The following is a 17,440-nucleotide window of genomic DNA, read 5'->3' as shown; positions in this document are numbered from 1 at the left end:
GGCAACTGGCAGGAGCCATATGGTTGTCGCTTTATTGTATGCAATGCAAATCGCCCTGTAATGCTTTACTTTATCACTAAGTGGTAGCGATAGCCGTAGAAGCATAAGATTGGCGAGTCGACAACGATGCTACGATGGAGATCAAGGTGTCGCGCCGGTGACGATGGTGATCATGACGGTGCTTCGGAGATGGAGATCACAAGCACAAGATGATGATGGCCATATCATATCACTTATATTGATTGCATGTGATGTTTATCTTTTATGCATCTTATCTTGCTTTGATTGACGGTAGCATTATAAGATGATCCCTCACTAAATTATCAAAGTATAAGTGTTCTCCCTGAGTATGCACCGTTGCGAAAGTTCTTCGTGCTGAGACACCACGTGATGGTCGGGTGTGATAGGCTCTACGTTCAAATACAACGGGTGCAAAACAGTTGCACATGCGGAATACTCAGGTTAAGCTTGACGAGCCTAGCATATAACAGATATGGCCTCGGAACACGGAGACCGAAAGGTCGAGCGTGAATCATATAGTAGATATGATCAACATAGTGATGTTCACCGTTGAAACTACTCCATCTCACGTGATGATCGGACTTGGTTTAGTTGATATGGATCACGTGATCACTTAGAGGATTAGAGGGATGTCTATCTAAGTGAGAGTTCTTAAGTAATATGATTAATTGAACTTAAATTTATCATGAACTTAGTCCTGATAGTATTTTGCAAATTATGTTGTAGATCAATAGCTCGCGTTGTTGCTTCCCTGTGTTTATTTTTGATATGTTCCTAGAGAAAAATTATGTTGAAAGATGTTAGCAGCAAAGATGCGGATTGGATCCATGATCTGAGGATTATCCTCATTGCTGCACAGAAGAATTATGTCCTTGATGCACCGCTAGGTGACAGACCTATTGCAGGAGCAGATGCAGACGCTATGAACGTTTGGCTAGCTCAATATGATGACTACTTGATAGTTTAGTGCACCATGCTTAATGGCTTAGAATCGGGACTTCAAAGATGTTTTGAACGTCATGGACCATATGAGATGTTCCAGGAGTTGAAATTAATATTTCAAGCAAATACCCGAGTTGAGAGATATGAAATCTCCAACAAGTTCTACAGCTAAAAGATGGAGGAGAATAGCTCAAGCAGTGAGCATGTGCTCAGATTGTCCGGGTACTACAATCGCTTGAATCAAGTGGGAGTTAATCTTCCAGATAAGATAGTTATTGACAGAATTCTCTAGTCACCATCACCAAGTTAGTAGAACTTCATGATGAACTATAATATGCAAGGGATAACAGAAACAATTCCCAAGCTCTTCGTGATGCTGAAATCGACGAAGGTAGAAATCAAGAAAAACATGAAGTGTTGATGGTTGACAAGACCACTAGTTTCAAAAAAAGGGGCAAAGGGAAGAAGGGGAACTTCAAGAAGAACAGCAAGCAAGTTGCTGCTCAAGTGAAGAAGCCCAAGTCTGGACCTAAGCCTGAGACTAAGTGCTTATGCTGCAAAGGAACTGGTCACTGGAAGCAGAAATACCCCAAGTATTTGGCAGATAAGAAGGATGGCAAAGTGAACAAAGGTATATTTGATATACAGATTATTGATGTGTATTTTACTAGTGTTCGTAGCAACCCTTCGGTATTTGATACTGGTTCAGTTGCTAAGAGTAGTAACTCGAAACGGGAGTTGCAGAATGAACAGAAACTAGTTAAGGGTGAAGTGACGATGTGTGTTGGAAGTAGTTCCAAGATTGATATGATCATCATCGCACACTCCCTATACTTTCGGGATTAGTGTTGAACCTAAATAAGTGTTATTTGGTGTTTGCATTGAGCATGAATATGATTTGATCATGTTTATTGCAATACGGTTATTCATTTAAGTTAGAGAATAATTGTTGTTCTGTTTACATGAATAAAACCTTATATGGTTACACACCCAATGAAAATGGTTCGTTGGATCTCGATCGTAGTGATACACATATTCATAATATTGAAGCCAAAAGATGCAAAGTTAATAATGATAGTGCAACTTATTTGTGGCACTGCCGTTTAGGTCATATTGGTGTAAAGCGCATGAAAAAACTCCATGTTGATGGGATTTTGGAATCACTTGATGCTTGCGAACCATGCCTCTTGGGCAAGATGACTAAAACGCCGTTCTCCGGAACAATGGAGCGAGCAACAGATTTGTTGGAAATCATACATACTGATGTATGTGGTCCGATGAATATTGAGGCTCGTAGCAGGTATCATTATTTTCTGACCTTCACAGATGATTTGAGCAGATATGGGTATATCTACTTAATGAAACAGAAGTCTGAACATTTGAAAAGTTCATATAATTTCAGAGTGAAGTGGAAAATCATCGTAACAAGAAAATAAAGTTTCTACGATCTGATCGTGGGGAAGAGTATTTGAGTTACGAGTTTGGTCTTCAGTTAAAACAATGTGAAATAGTTTCACTGCTCACGCCACCTGGAACACCACAGTGTAATGGTGTGTCCGAACATCATAACCGTACTTTATTAGATATGGTGCGATCTATGATGTTTCTTACCAATCTACCACTATCATTTTAGGGTTATGCATTATAGACAACTGCATTCACGTTAAAAAGGGCACCATCTAAATCCGTTGAGATGACACCTTATGAACTGTGGTTTGGCAAGAAACCAAAGTTGTCGTTTCTTAAAGTTTGGGGCTGCGATGCTTATGTGAAAAAGCTTCAACCTGATAAGCTCGAACCCAAATCGGAGAAATGTGTCTTCATAGGATACCCAAAGGAGACTGTTGGGTACACCTTCTATCACAGATCCGAAGGCAAGACTTTTGTTGCTAAATTCAGAATTTTTCTGGAGAAGGAGTTTCTCTCGAAAGAAGTGAGTGGGAGGAAAGTGGAACTTGATGAGGTAACTGTACCTTCTCCCTTATTGGAAAGTAGTTCATCGCAGAAACCAGTTTCTGTGACGCCTATACCAATTAGTGAGGAAGTTAATGATGATGATCATGGAACTTCAGATCAAGTTATTACTGAACCTCGTAGGTCAACCAGACTAAGATCCGCACCAGAGTGGTACGGTAATCCTGTTCTGGAGGTTATGTTACTAGACCATGACGAACCTACGAACTATGAAGAAGTGATGGTGAGCCCGGATTCCGCAAAATGGCTTGAAGCCATGAAATCTGAGATGGGATCCATGTATGAGAACAAAGTGTGGACTTTGGTTGACTTGCCCGATGATCGGCAAGCAATTGAGAATAAATGGATCTTCAAGAAGAAGACTGACGCTGACGGTAATGTTACTGTCTATAAAGCTCGACTTGTTGCAAAAGGTTTTCGACAAGTTCAAGGGATTGACTACGATGAGACCTTCTCACCCGTAGCAATGCTTAAGTCTGTCCGAATCATGTTAGCAATTGCCGCATTTTATGATTATGAAATTTGGCAAATGGATGTCAAAACTGCATTCCTGAATGGATTTCTGGAAGAAGAGTTGTATATGATGCAACCGGAAGGTTTTGTCGATCCAAAGGCAGCTAACAAAATATGCAAGCTCCAGCGATCCATCTATGGACTGGTGCAAGCATCACGGAGTTGAAATATACGCTTTGATAAGTTGATCAAAGGATATAGTTTTATACAGACTTGCGATGAAGCCTGTATTTACAAGAAAGTGAGTGGGAGCACTACAGCATTTCTGATAAGTATATGTGAATGACATATTGTTGATCGGAAATAATGTAGAATTATTCTGCAAAGCATAAAGGAGTGTTTGAAAGGAGTTTTTCAAAGAAAGACCTCGGTGAAGCTGCTTACATATTGAGCATCAAGATCTATAGAGATAGATCAAGACGCTTGATAAGTTTTTCAATGAGTATATACCTTGACAAGATTTTGAAGTAGTTCAAAATAGAACAGTCAAAGAAAGAGTTCTTGCCTGCGTTACAAGGTGTGAAATTGAGTAAGACTCAAAGCCCGACCACGGCAGAAGATAGAAAGAGAATGAAAGTCATTCCCTATGCCTCGGCCATAGGTTCTATAAAGTATGCCATACTGTGTACCAAATCTATTATATACCCTACACTGATTTTGGCAAGGGAGTACAATAGTGATCTCGGAGTAGATCACTGGACAGCGGTCAAAATTATCCTTAGTGGAATAAGGATATGTTTCTCGATTATGGAAGTGACAAAAAGTTCGTCGTAAAGGGTTACGTCGATGCAAGTTTTGACACTAATCTAGATGACTCTAAGTCTCGGTCTAGATACATATTGAAAGTGGGAGCAATTAGCTAGAGTAGCTCCGTGCAGAGCATTGTAGACATAGAAATTTGCAAAATACTTACGGATCTGAATGTGACAGACCCGTTGACTAAAATTATCTCACAAGCAAAACATGATCACACCTTAGTACTCTTTGGGTGTTAATCACATAGCGATGTGAACTAGATTATTGACTCTAGTAAACCCTTTGGGTGTTGGTCACATGACGATGTGAACTATGGGTGTTAATCACATGGTGATGTGAACTATTGATGTTAAATCACATGGCGATGTGAACTAGATTATTGACTCTAGTGCAAGTGGGAAACTGAAGGAAATATGCCCTAGAGGCAATAATAAAGTTATTATTTATTTCCTTATATCATGATAAATGTTTATTATTCATGCTAGAATTGTATTAACAGGAAACATGATACATATGTGAATACATAAACAAACAGAGTGTCACTGGTATGCCTCTACTTGACTAGCTCGTTGATCAAAGATGGTTATGTTTCCTAGCCATAGACATGAGTTGTCATTTGATTAACGGGATCATATCATTAGGAGAATGATGTGATTGACTTGACCCATTCCGTTAGCTTAGCACACGATCGTTTAGTATTCTGCTATTGCTTTCTTCATCACTTATACATGTTCCTATGACTATGAGATTATGCAACTCCCATTTACCGGACGAACACTTTGTGTGCTACCAAACATCACAACATAACTGGGTGATTATAAAGGTGCTCTACAGGTGCTTCCTTAGGTACTTGTTGGGTTGGCGTATTTCGAGATTAGGATTTGTCACTCCGATTGTCGGAGAGGTATCTCTGGGCCCACTTAGTAATGCACATCACTATAAGCCTTGCAAGCATTGTAACTAATGAGTTAGTTGCGGGATGATGTATTATAGAACGAGTAAAGAGACTTGCCGGTAACGAGATTTCACTAGGTATTGAGATACCGACGATCGAATCTCGGGCAAGTAACATACCGATGACAAAGGGAACAACGTATGTTGTTATGCGGTCTGACCGATAAAGATCTTCATAGAATATGTGGGGGCCAATATGAGCATCCAGGTTCCGCTATTGGTTATTGACCGGAGACGTGTCTCGGGCATGTCTACATAGTTCTCGAACCCGTAGGGTCCGCACGCTTAAAGTTCGATGACGGTTATATTATGAGTTTATATGTTTTGATGTACCGAAGGTAGTTCGGAGTCCCGGATGAGATCGGAGACATGACGAGGAGTCTCGAAATGGCCGAGACGTAAAGATCGATATATTGGACGACTATATTCGGACTTCGAAAAGGTTCCGAGTGATTCGGGTATTTATCGGAGTACCGGAGAGTTACGGGAATTCGCCGGGGAGAAGTATTGGGCCTTATTGGGCCATACGGGAATAGAGGAGAGAGGCCAAAAGGAAGGAGGCGCGCACCCCCCCCCCTCTGGTCCGAATTGGACAAGGGGTGCAGCCCCCTTTTCCTTCTCCCTCTCCCCTCTTTCCTTCTCTCCTACTCCAACAAGGAAAGGAGGAGTCCTACTCCCGGTGGGAGTAGGACTCCCCCCTTGGCGCGCCCTCCTCCTAGGGTCGGCCTCCTCCTCCCTTGCTCCTTTATATACGGGGGCAGGGGGCACCCCATAGACACAACAATTGATCTCTTGATCTCTTAGTCGTGTGCGGTACCCCCCCCCCCTCCACCATAGTCCACCTCGATAATACTGTAGCGGTGCTTAGGCGAAGCCCTGCGTCGGTAGAACATCATCATCGTCACCACGCTGTCGTGCTTACGGAATTCTCCCTCAAAGCTCGGCTGGATCGGAGTTCGAGGGACGTCGTCGAGCTGAACGTGTGCTGAACTCGGAGGTGCCGTGCGTTCGGTACTTGATCGGTCGGACCGTGAAGACGTACGACTACATCAACCGCGTTGTGCTAACGCTTCCGCTTTCGGTCTACGAGGGTACGTGGACAACACTCTCCCCTCTCGTTGCTATGCATCACCATGATGTTGCGTGTGCGTAGATTTTTTTTGAAATTACTACGTTCCCCAACACGCGCCCCCACCTTCGTGGCCAGGGTGTGGGCCCCCTCTGGTTGATTCTTTCGCCAGTATTTTTTATATATTCCAAAACGTGCCTCCGTGAAGTTTCAGGACTTTTGGAGTTGTGCAGAATAGGTCTCTAATATTTGCTCCTTTTCCAGCCCAGAATTCCAGCTGCCGGCATTCTCCCTCTTCATGTAAACCTTGTAAAATAAGAGAGAATAGGCATAAGTATTATGACATAATGTGTAATAACAGCCCCTAATGCAATAAATATCAATATAAAAGCATGATGCAAAATGGACGTATCAAACAACGCCCATGGATTAACCGTTCATTGCCGAGTTTCTTATCTCTCTTAGCATGGGAGAGATCGAGTTCCATGCAAGTTGGGTCAACGACCATAGATATATGGTAAAACACCAGATTGCTTAAGTGTTGTTAATACCAGATGATACTCATGCATTGCTGCGGGAATTGGTTGACATATAATTTGATAAGATTTACTCGTATGGAATAGGAATTCTAAATCAATAATATAAGAACTATTTTTTCATATTTAGTTTTATAAATGAGAATTTTAAATTAGTAATATAAGAACTAAAATTTAAAATAGATACAATTTACTATATTTAATTATCGAGCCGAGTCTTTTCTCATGCATATCTGCATATTGATGTGGGCCTTTTCCATGCATATTTGCATGTTAGGATGGTATGTGTGCATGTTGAAAGAAATAGATTAGTGGGGGTTAGTGTATTGCCCACTGTCTTAACCTACTTTGGGCCAGTTCTAGCTTTGCTGAGTTTGTTGCCCATCACAACTATTTATTTCCAGCCTTCCAAATAGCAGCCCTGCCAACTTCATGTGTCCTGCTAGAGTATCATCGTCGTATTACTTTTCTACCACTACATGAGATTTTTTTGAGACAATACCACCACATGAGATGGAATCAGATAATTGGATCCTGGACTTAGATAAGCATCAACTCAATACAAAAATGCTGAACACGCGGGCCTCTTACAGGAGATTTACGAGCCCTTTCTAATTTTCTCTCCACCCCCCATGAATTTCACCTGGTGGGGCCCCTAACCCCCCCCCCCCCCCCCCCCCCCAATCCAATCATGATTTGACATATCAGTTCCACCCCATAAAACCCCCGTAAAAACCTACCGTCGATGTAACGGTACTGATCTCAATATATGGTAGCCAGTTAATTATTATTTTTCTTGACCATAATACAGTAAGGCAAAGAGCCGTACTGTGTGTCATTTTTCATTAATTAGAAATCATAAATAGTAGCCAGTTAATTATTTAGGTGTCAATTAGCCTCTGCTTCAAGTCGTTTCTCCCTCATTTTCCCTGCATGAATGCATTTATTTTTCACGAAACATTCCTCTCTGTGAGCCTATATTTGGCTTGATATTTCCCGAGTAATATGTTTCCATTTTGTTTGGCTAAGTGTTTTCAAACATTTCTCACTTTAGTACGATTTGTATATTAGGCATGATTTTTTGGCTCCGTTAAAACAAGTAGGAGAACTTTTTTTTTGATAATGCACTCTTTTCTTAGAAAATAATGGATCATATGAACAAAAAAAAGAAAATAGAACCTGGCTTCAATGCGTAGCTAAATTAAGCACATGCATGCATGAGGTGTCATCCAACAACTACTTCATAAGTACCCCTCGCCAAAAGAAAAGACTATACCAAGCTCCAAATGAAACGGTAGCTCATCAAGAATCGAGTAGTATGCATTTTAATGTGCGTGAATTAGTACTAGTAGCTAGCAGCAAGTTAATCTCTTCCCTCAACATGTTGTCATGTACCATCGGCCATTAGGTTTGACGCTTTGATGGCTAATTCTGCTCAGTAACTGAGCCAATCCAATTTGATTAATTAAATCAGATATCGATCAAATGAGATTAAATTGGCGTTGTGCAAATGAGGCATCATTTTTTTTAATTTGAAGGCTTGTTTTTCCTCCTGAAACTATTTGCTTGGCTCTGCTGTCCTTTACATTTAATTTGGGCTCACTTAGCTTAAAAAACTATTTTCCATGATAGAACAACAATATGTGGAGCATCTTAGCCTCTCTTGAAGGACAAAATCGTGCCAGACAATTAAAAATGAATATATATTACTTACGGTGTAATTATGTATGTACAACTTTTTGGTTTAGAAATATGAGAATTTGTGACCCGTGAAAAAAAAACTAATATCACATATTGTTTATTTTGTACAAACCACAACATGTCATATCTTGAAACCCAAAAAATTGTGTCTATGGTCCAACGCACAAACCTCACATATGATTTTCTAAGTTTTATGAATTTTTTATGTGCAATTGTGTCCTTAAATAAATTAGGAGGAGTTCAAATCCAAAAAAATTAGGAGGATTTAATGTGACCCTGCTATGATAGTCGGGATTTAATTGGGCTATAAAATACAGTAGTATGACAAGAAAGCAAGCCAAGCAAATAAAAAAGTCATATTTTTTGACAACAAAATAGAAGCTAGGCAACCATCCAACAATCGTTTCAATAATCCGTAATATTGTGTCTAGCGTCTACCTTGAACCTATGTTCAATTTTCTGTAGACTATTCAGAATTCGGCCTGGAAATAAAAATCCAGCAGTGAACATGTTTCTTATGAATTATCTCACCACCAAATTAAAGCCACCTTCATATTGTTCGGGACCTTGCAAATCGACCCGCTTAACTTGCTTTGAATGAGTACTAACTTTCACAAAACATTCTTGCATGCATCTTTGCATCGTTGCCAGCGGAGAGAACTAAAGTAAGGCTTTTATTTTCATTAATTTAGATCGAGCAATGTTTAATTAACAGTAATAGAATCTATTGCACAAGCAATTAACTAAATGGCTTTGCCAATTTGTTAAATATGATATTTATATCTATTTCTAAAGGCGTTGCTGATGCTCTTGCTTAGGAACTCCTGGAGTGGAGGTCATGATAGGTGTTAGTGGTTTGATTAGGTTGTCGTCGGAATGGTGTCTCAGTTGTTCAGTTTCCCCCAGGTTTCTATTATAAAGGAGGCCACTCCATATTTTGTTACCCTATTTACATAAAACAACACATTGATGTAGACGTCGGGATAATCCTTATTTTCTAAAAGAAAATAAAATAACACATGCTCCCTCAAATTTTTTATTTATTTGTGAGCTTTGAAAACAGACACTACATATTTTTTAGGGTAAATGGACATCTTTTTATGACCCTGAGTGGATATTTTATCTTTTGAGACCGGGGGTAATCCATCTTTTCTAAATAAAAATACACATGCTCCCTCAAAAAAAAAATTTATTTGTGAGCTTTGAAAGCACACACTACAAATTTTTAGGGTAAATGAACTTCTGACCCAGAGTGGACATTTTATTTATTTATTTATTATATATGTGCATAAACAAATTTGTAAAATCGACTGTCCGCTAGTCGCTCGCTTCTGGATCAAAAGACTTGATCCATCAATCTCTTTCTGGCCGAGTTGTGACGACGTCGATGCATGCAGGAATGATGTACTCTCGGACTCGGTGTGGATCTCATTTTATTCTCAGTAGGGGAAGCCGGCGTTCTGCCCGATCCCCTGTTGCACCATCTCCATTCCGGTGGCGGCGAACTCCGGCGGTGGCGGCATGGCCATCAACATCTGCTGCATCTCCATCTCATTCCTGGAGTTCGCGCCGCAGCTAGCGAACTCAAAGCCACCGCCGCCCGCGAGCTGCTGCTGCGGCGGGGGCGCCAGGAGCATGCGGCTGGCGCTCCTGGCGCGGCCGACGTCCAGCGCCTCCTGGAGCACCTGGTTGGCGCGCTCGGAGACGGCGGCCTGCACGTCCGCCAGCGCGGCGGCGAAGGCCATGAGCTCCTCCTCCCCCAGGTCGCGCAAGTCGGCGTCGAGCCATGCCGCCGCCGGGCTCCCCTTGGCGCGCTCCGTCGCCATGGCCTCCTCCGCGCGCTCCTTCCGCGCCTTCTCCGCCTCCAGCTGCTCGCGCAGCTGGCCGTACTGCCGGTTCAGCTCCGCCAGGTTGCGGTCGCCGGCGGCGCCCAGACCCGCGCCGGCCCCCGCCACACCGAGCTGCGCCGCGGAGGGGATGAAGCGGTCGAGGATGGCCTCGACGGAGGGGTGGCCGAAGGAGAAGGCCTTGCCGGCCGGGGAGAAGACGACGGCGGCCACCTCGGCGCCGCATAGCACGGCCAGCTCGCTCACCTTCTTGAACAGCCCCGCCCGGCGCTTGGAGAAGCACACCTGCCGCGCCTCCTCGCTCTCGATCCGCCGGATCTCGATCTTCTGCCGCCCCATGCTAAGCTTCCGCTTCGGCGCCATCGACATCGATCGATCTAATACCTCGCTCACAGAGTGTTTCTATGATGCCGCCGTCTGTTGTTTCTCCACGGCTCGGGTGCTCGTGTTTATATAGCTGTGCTCTCGCGTGTGCTTAGTTGGCCTGTAGCCTTGTACATAAATAGATTCCCTAGGAGTATATATGCCAACTCATCCCGGGCAATGCATTTTTAATAAATTTCTTATTACTCACCACTGCTCATGAGTTGTCACTCGTATGACAAGATCTCAGCAGCCTTCACTACTTCAAAATTGGACGATTTTTTTTTATTATGTAAATCTGGGTGGGCAACCAAGGGTTTTGGATTCCGCAAAGCTCTTTTTACCGGTGAACCATGTGTCGTTCGTCCACTTTGTGATTCGGGTGCTTTGCTGGCCCACATCTCCCGTATATTAGTGTATTTCCAAAGAGTATGGCATATTCAATATTGTGTCACATCAGATGACAGGCGTGTCAGTGATAAAGTATTACTTGATGCATGCCTAATCCAGTCTCTCTTCTCGTTCACGTAAGAGCAAGTACAATAAGGTGATGTAGGCGGGCTGTAAGACATTAAATATTATATTTTTGCTTAGTTGGAAGAGAGAGAAAAGGAGAGAGAAGAGAAGCGGGCTACTAGTTAACAGCCGGCTACAGCATATGCTCCTAGGTACTTTGTGAGAGAGCGAGGTGGGCCATGTAACAACAAAGTAGTACATATTAATATTCAGCTATTGTACTTGCCGGCTATAAGCTTAGCTATATGTGACGTGGCAACATCATATAGCCAGCAGCCGGCTATATTATTAACCATGCTCTAAAGGTGCATACGCATGCGAGATTAAATCCTGCCTTTCTTTTCTTTGGCAATTTCATTCATTCATATCTTTGAAAGTATAATCTCATTTTAGAAACATTTTATATATTTGAACTCCTGTCGCCAAGACCTCTAGAACAAGATCAATATTGAATACATTTAAACATGATTAAATTTAAACGTTTCAAATGAGTGAAATCAGTTTTCTGAAATAAGTGAAATAAGTTCTTTGAATTGAGTGAAACCAATTTTTTTGAAATGGGAAAGAAATTGTTTTTCATGCATATGAAACATATTTCAGTGCAAAATATGTGAAACTTGTTATTTAAAAAATGTGAAGCTGATTATTTCCAATCAGTTTTAAAAATAAGTGAAATCTATCTTTGAAACAAGTGAAATTGTTATTTCAATTGAGTGACTATAATGTGTTTTTTCTGAAACTAGTAAAATGAGTGAAATCTATCTTTTGTAATTAGTGTAATCAATTTTTTGAAACAAAGTGGAATATTGTATTTTAATTGGGTGAGTGTAATGCGTTTTCTGGAATGAGTGAAATGTGAGAAATAAGATACTTGAAAAAAGTGAAATATATCCACTGTTTTGTGAAACTGCCTATTTCAATGTTTGAAACTGATTTTTGTGATGAGTGAAATACGTTTCAAGATATTTCATAAATACGAAGTGATATTAGTTTCTGAGATTTTTTTTGTAATGAGTGAATCGGTTTTCCAAATCAGTGAGATGTGTTTTTTCAAACTAGTGAAATACCGATTTTGGAATGAGTGGAATTATAATCTTTGAAACGAGTGAAATAGCGATAGTAGTTTTTGAGATATATTTTGTAATGAGTGAAAACAGTTCTCCATTCAGTGAAATGCTTTTCTTCAAATTAGCGAAATACTGATTTCCGAATGAGTGAAATTACATTCTTTCAAATGAGTGAAACGATAAATTTAGTTTTTTGAGATATAGTTTGTAATGAGTGAAAACAGTTTTCCGAATCAGTGAAATATGTTTTTTCAAAACAGTTTTCCAAATAAGCAGTGTTTAAAAAAACTGAAATTAGTTTTTTTTATGAGTGAAATTAGTGAAATGATTGAAATATTTTTTATGAAATACCGAAACATTCTTATGTTTTATGGAAGTGATTTCAAAGATAATTGAAATATGTAAAATAAAAAGTAGTTCAAATATATCCAAGATTGATCTTGTTTTGAAGGCCTTGTCACCACAAATTCAAATATATAGAAAGTTACAAAAATGGACATTTGGTTGAAAAAAATATCAAGCATTCAAATATGAGGATGCAAATTAATACATGTGAGATGTATGGGAAGAAGGATTGCATGCATGCATCATTATTCCTCTGCACTCAACTCTCTGTAAAAGGCTGAAAAGGCATGCAGTGGCCCCACATGTGTCAATCCTGGCAGTTGTATTAACCGGGTATAGCAAAGGGAATCGATTTACAGTTTATATGGAGTCAGACTACACGCATCTTGACGAAACTGGCGGATGGTGGATTGCCCACCGGTACATACTAGCACCGATAATTTTAGTTATTCATTTTGGATTCCAGATGCAAAATAAAATCTCGGGGTCACCTATATTTCTGTTTTGGCGGTAATCAGAAAAAACTGGGCGGTTACCAGACGCTTTTTTGAGTGTATTTTGCCCATCAAAATTTATTCAAACCAGAGTCTAAATTTAATCAAATTCAAAAAGATGGGATTTTTTTTTGCTCGGTGGTGATTTCTCGTGGGTAACCCAATTTTCCGCCTGCTAACATAATCCCTGGTTGACATGAACATATTTGTAACCTCAGAATTTCGGGCCAGATTCAAATTATTATTTTTGCATGGTATATTTAAATTAATTTTCAAACCAATTTTTACTAGTGTACAGTAGGAGAGGTTAACAACTGATCAGTCCTTTTTGCACACACATTAGTTAGTCGTATACATGAATCTCACCTCACGCGTAGGTAGCTTTCTAGTGGATTAACAACAATAGGGCGGTAATTGTGTAATTGGGTAAATGATTATCATCTCATCAAGCTCTTCCTGGAATGGGCACCTCACGAAACATATTTTTTAGGAGAGGCTCTTAGACTTGGGGCATGGGCAGGCTGGCTCGATGACCCGGGCCGGACTTGTGTCTCGGGCTGGGATTGGGCTTGTTTTTGCAGTCTGATAAAATATTTGGGCCTGACTCGGGCTTTAATTTTAGCCCAAAATAAAACCCAGCCTAGCCCGAACGTGTTGCCTTGTCAGATCTTATGCGTCTCACCGTCTGCAAATCTTACACTGAGCCCGATAATTCATTTCTGAGCACAGGCTCATCTGCACCTTGACGAAAAAAATCAAAACAAATACTTTTTTTTTTAAAAAAATTCCAGTTTTTTTTTGGGTGGTAGATAATTTGATGCGTGAGGTTCACTCCAATTTTCAATTCATTTGGACATCTGAGTAGTTCTCGGCAAAAAAGACAAATTCGGGATCTGTAAAAAAGTTTACTATTCACGCACTGTTCTGACCCGATTTGTCTTTTTGCTGAGAGCTACTCAGATGTTCAAATGATCTGAAAATTGAAGCGAACCTCACGCATCAAATTATCTACTACACAAAAAATGGAATTATTTGAATTTTTCTAATATTTGTTTTGATTTTTTCCTGTTCAGATGCAGATGAGCCTGGGCACCGAAATGTCGCACTCCACTGAGCCTCCATATATAAGCACTGAAGATGCGTGCGACTCTACTCTCACAACAATAAATTCCCAAATTCCTCCGCCTCCTACACAACCGGTGGCGGCACACATACTTTACCCTCCCCTCGATGCATCTTCCGGGCGAGATGGGTCGTGGTCGACCTCCTCCCGTGCATGGTTGTGCAAGGGTGTTCGAGCTCCTCAGACTAGACTCGGGCTTGTACTTGGTACATTGTTAGGGCTTCAAGCTTTGGGATGGGCCCGTGCTAGGTTATTGAAGGCCAGGCTTTTGTAAGCCCAGCCCGAAAAATGCCTAGGTTTAGCACCTACCGTGGTAAATATTAACAAAATAAAATTGTTGGAATGATATTTACATTTTTCGATAAAGGGTGATTTTGTTATCTCAAAATGAAGCATCAATCAGATACAAAGCATTATGAGTAACACCCGGCCTCTGCATATTAGGATGCACACGATCCAATATGAAGTCTGACAAAAATTGATGAAAAAAAACCCGATAAATCGGCAATAGGAGAGCCCTATAGACCGACACTATGCCTATGTCGATGGAGGTGGTGGATCGATCCGAAGGTTATGTTGCCACCCATGTTGGAAAAAAAAACCTCCATAGCCACCTGCTCCAATCACATACAAACCACCTTGAACAGCGGTTGGTCCTCTGGTCGTTGTAACATAGACCATGTACGTAGCAATTGCGTACACCGGAAAATAACCTGTAGAGGAGAAGCATTTTTTCATTAAAAACCAAATCATTTCTACATAGTCAAAGCGACCAAATTAAGGCATGCGCTGCCACCCTTATTAGCGTTTTGAACCTATTTGAAATACCATCCAACCAATGACCAAAAATATTGGCAACACTTGTGGACGGATACAAATTTGACGCTATTTGGATGACCATGTAGAACATGCAAACTTGCATTGGAAAAGGAGTTGTTTGATTGTCTCGTCATGAGTACAAAAACAATACTTCTTACTCCCTTGCCAGTTGCGTCATGCGAGATTGTCTTTGGTTAACACAACTCCCTTACGAAGATACCACATGAAAATTTTCAATTCATTTGGACATCTGAGTAGTTCTCGGCAAAAAAGACAAATTCGGGATCTGTAAAAAAGTTTACTATTCACGCACTGTTCTGACCCGATTTGTCTTTTTGCTGAGAGCTACTCAGATGTTCAAATGATCTGAAAATTGGAGCGAACCTCACGCATCAAATTATCTACCACCCAAAAAAAACTGGAATTTTTTTAAAAAAATTAGTATTTGTTTTGATTTTTTTCGTCAAGGTGCAGATGAGCCTGTGCTCAGAAATGAATTATCGGGCTCAGTGTAAGATTTGCAGACGGTGAGACGCATAAGATCTGACAAGGCAACATGTTCGGGCTAGGCTGGGTTTTATTTTGGGCTAAAATTAAAGCCCGAGTCAGGCCCAAATATTTCTACTACACAAAAAAAATGGAATTATTTGAATTTTTCTAATATTTGTTTTGATTTTTTTCTGTTCGGATGCAGATGAGCCTGGGCACCGAAACGCCGCACTCCACTGAGCCTCCATATATAAGCACTGAAGATGCGTGCGACTCTACTCTCACAACAATAAATTCCCAAATTCCTCCGCCTCCTACACAAGCGGTGGCGGCACACACACTTTACCCTCCCCTCGATGCATCTCCCGGGCAAGATGGGTCGTGGTCGACCTCCTCCCGTGCATGGTTGTGCAAGGGTGTCGAGCTCCTCAGACTAGACTCGGGCTTGTACTTAGTACATTGTTAGGGTTTCAAGCTTTGGGATGGGCCCGTGCTAGGTTATTGAAGGCCAGGCTTTTGTAAGCCCAGCCCGAAAAATGCCTAGGTTTAGCACCTACCGTGGTAAATATTAACAAAATAAAATTGTTGGAATGATATTTACATTTTTTCGATAAAGGGTGATTTTGTTATCTCAAAATGAAGCATCAATCAGATACAAAGCATTATGAGTAACACCCGGCCTCTGCATATTAGGATGCACACGGCCCAATATGAAGTCTGACAAAAATTGATGAAAAAAAACCCGATAAATCGGCAATAGGAGAGCCCTATAGATCGACACTATGCCTATGTCGATGGAGGTGGTGGATCGATCCGAAGGTTATGTTGCCACCCATGTTGAAAAAAAACCTCCGTAGCCACCTGCTCCAATCACATACACACCATCTTGAACAGCGGTTGGTCCTCTGGTCGTTGTAACATAGACCATGTACGTAGCAATTGCGTACACCGGAAAATAACATGTAGAGGAGAAGCGTTTTTTTCATTAAAAACCAAATCATTTCTACATAGTCAAAGCGACCAAATTAAGGCATGCGCTGCCACCCTTATTAGCGTTTTGAACCTATTTGAAATACCATCCAACCAATGACCAAAAATATTGGCAACACTTGTGGACGGATACAAATTTGACGCTATTTGAATGACCATGTAGAACGTGCAAACTTGCATTGGAAAAGGAGTTGTTTGATTGTCTCGTCATGAGTACAAAAACAATACTTCTTACTCCCTTGCCAGTTGCGTCGTGCGATATTGTATTTGGTTAACACAACTCCCTTACGAAGATACCACATGAAATTTTTCACTTTTAGTGGAATCTTGGACTTCCAAAATTTCTTGTTATTACTCACTAGTACCTCAGAATGTGTGAGCGCACGATACATAGAGTCTACAGTGGAAGACCCTGATGTAGTAAGGTTCCAGCGAAACACATCCCAGCCTTGTGTCAGGTTAATCGAATCCAGTCGAGATAAAAGATTATGCCATGACACAAGTCTGGGGCCAATCAAATCCCGCCTGAACGAAATATTCGGCGGGGATTAACTGAGCACTTGCGCAATAGTATTATTCTTATCGCGGACAATGTTGTATAAGGCTGGATATTGTTCTCAGAGACTGGCATTGCCTAGCCAGATGTCTTCTCAGAAACGAATCTCCGACCCATCCTTTATCGCGAAAGACCCAAAGAGAGATGTTTCTTTGCCGCCATTAGGCCAGCCCAAAAGTGCGATCGCCAGGTTTCCAAAATGTGTGGGACACCGCCTTTTGGCCTAGATACTTGTTGTGCAGCATGGTTCACTACTAGGAAAAGGGCTATAGATGATATGGCCACTAATGGCGCACCAGACATGTGGTGCGCCATTACTATATACTAATGGCGCACCGTGTGTTGGTGCGCCATTAGTAACATAT

The 17,440-nt window shown here is 41.2% G+C and overlaps 1 protein-coding gene across 1 annotated transcript; it reads right to left on the bottom strand.

Annotated features, from left to right (window-relative positions):
- Positions 1-9,638: 9,638 nt before the first annotated feature.
- On the bottom strand, positions 9,639-10,759 carry LOC109785700 (uncharacterized). The gene has a single exon (XM_020344297.3). The coding sequence runs from the start codon at positions 10,680-10,682 to the stop codon at positions 9,906-9,908; it is 777 nt and encodes a 258-aa protein (XP_020199886.2). The 5' UTR covers positions 10,683-10,759; the 3' UTR covers positions 9,639-9,905.
- Between the last annotated feature and the right edge of the window lie 6,681 nt (positions 10,760-17,440).

Source organism: Aegilops tauschii, chromosome 6, assembly GCF_002575655.3.
Source record: "Aegilops tauschii subsp. strangulata cultivar AL8/78 chromosome 6, Aet v6.0, whole genome shotgun sequence".
NCBI lineage: Eukaryota > Viridiplantae > Streptophyta > Magnoliopsida > Poales > Poaceae > Aegilops > Aegilops tauschii.
This window is presented reverse-complemented; position numbering and strand designations above follow the sequence as displayed.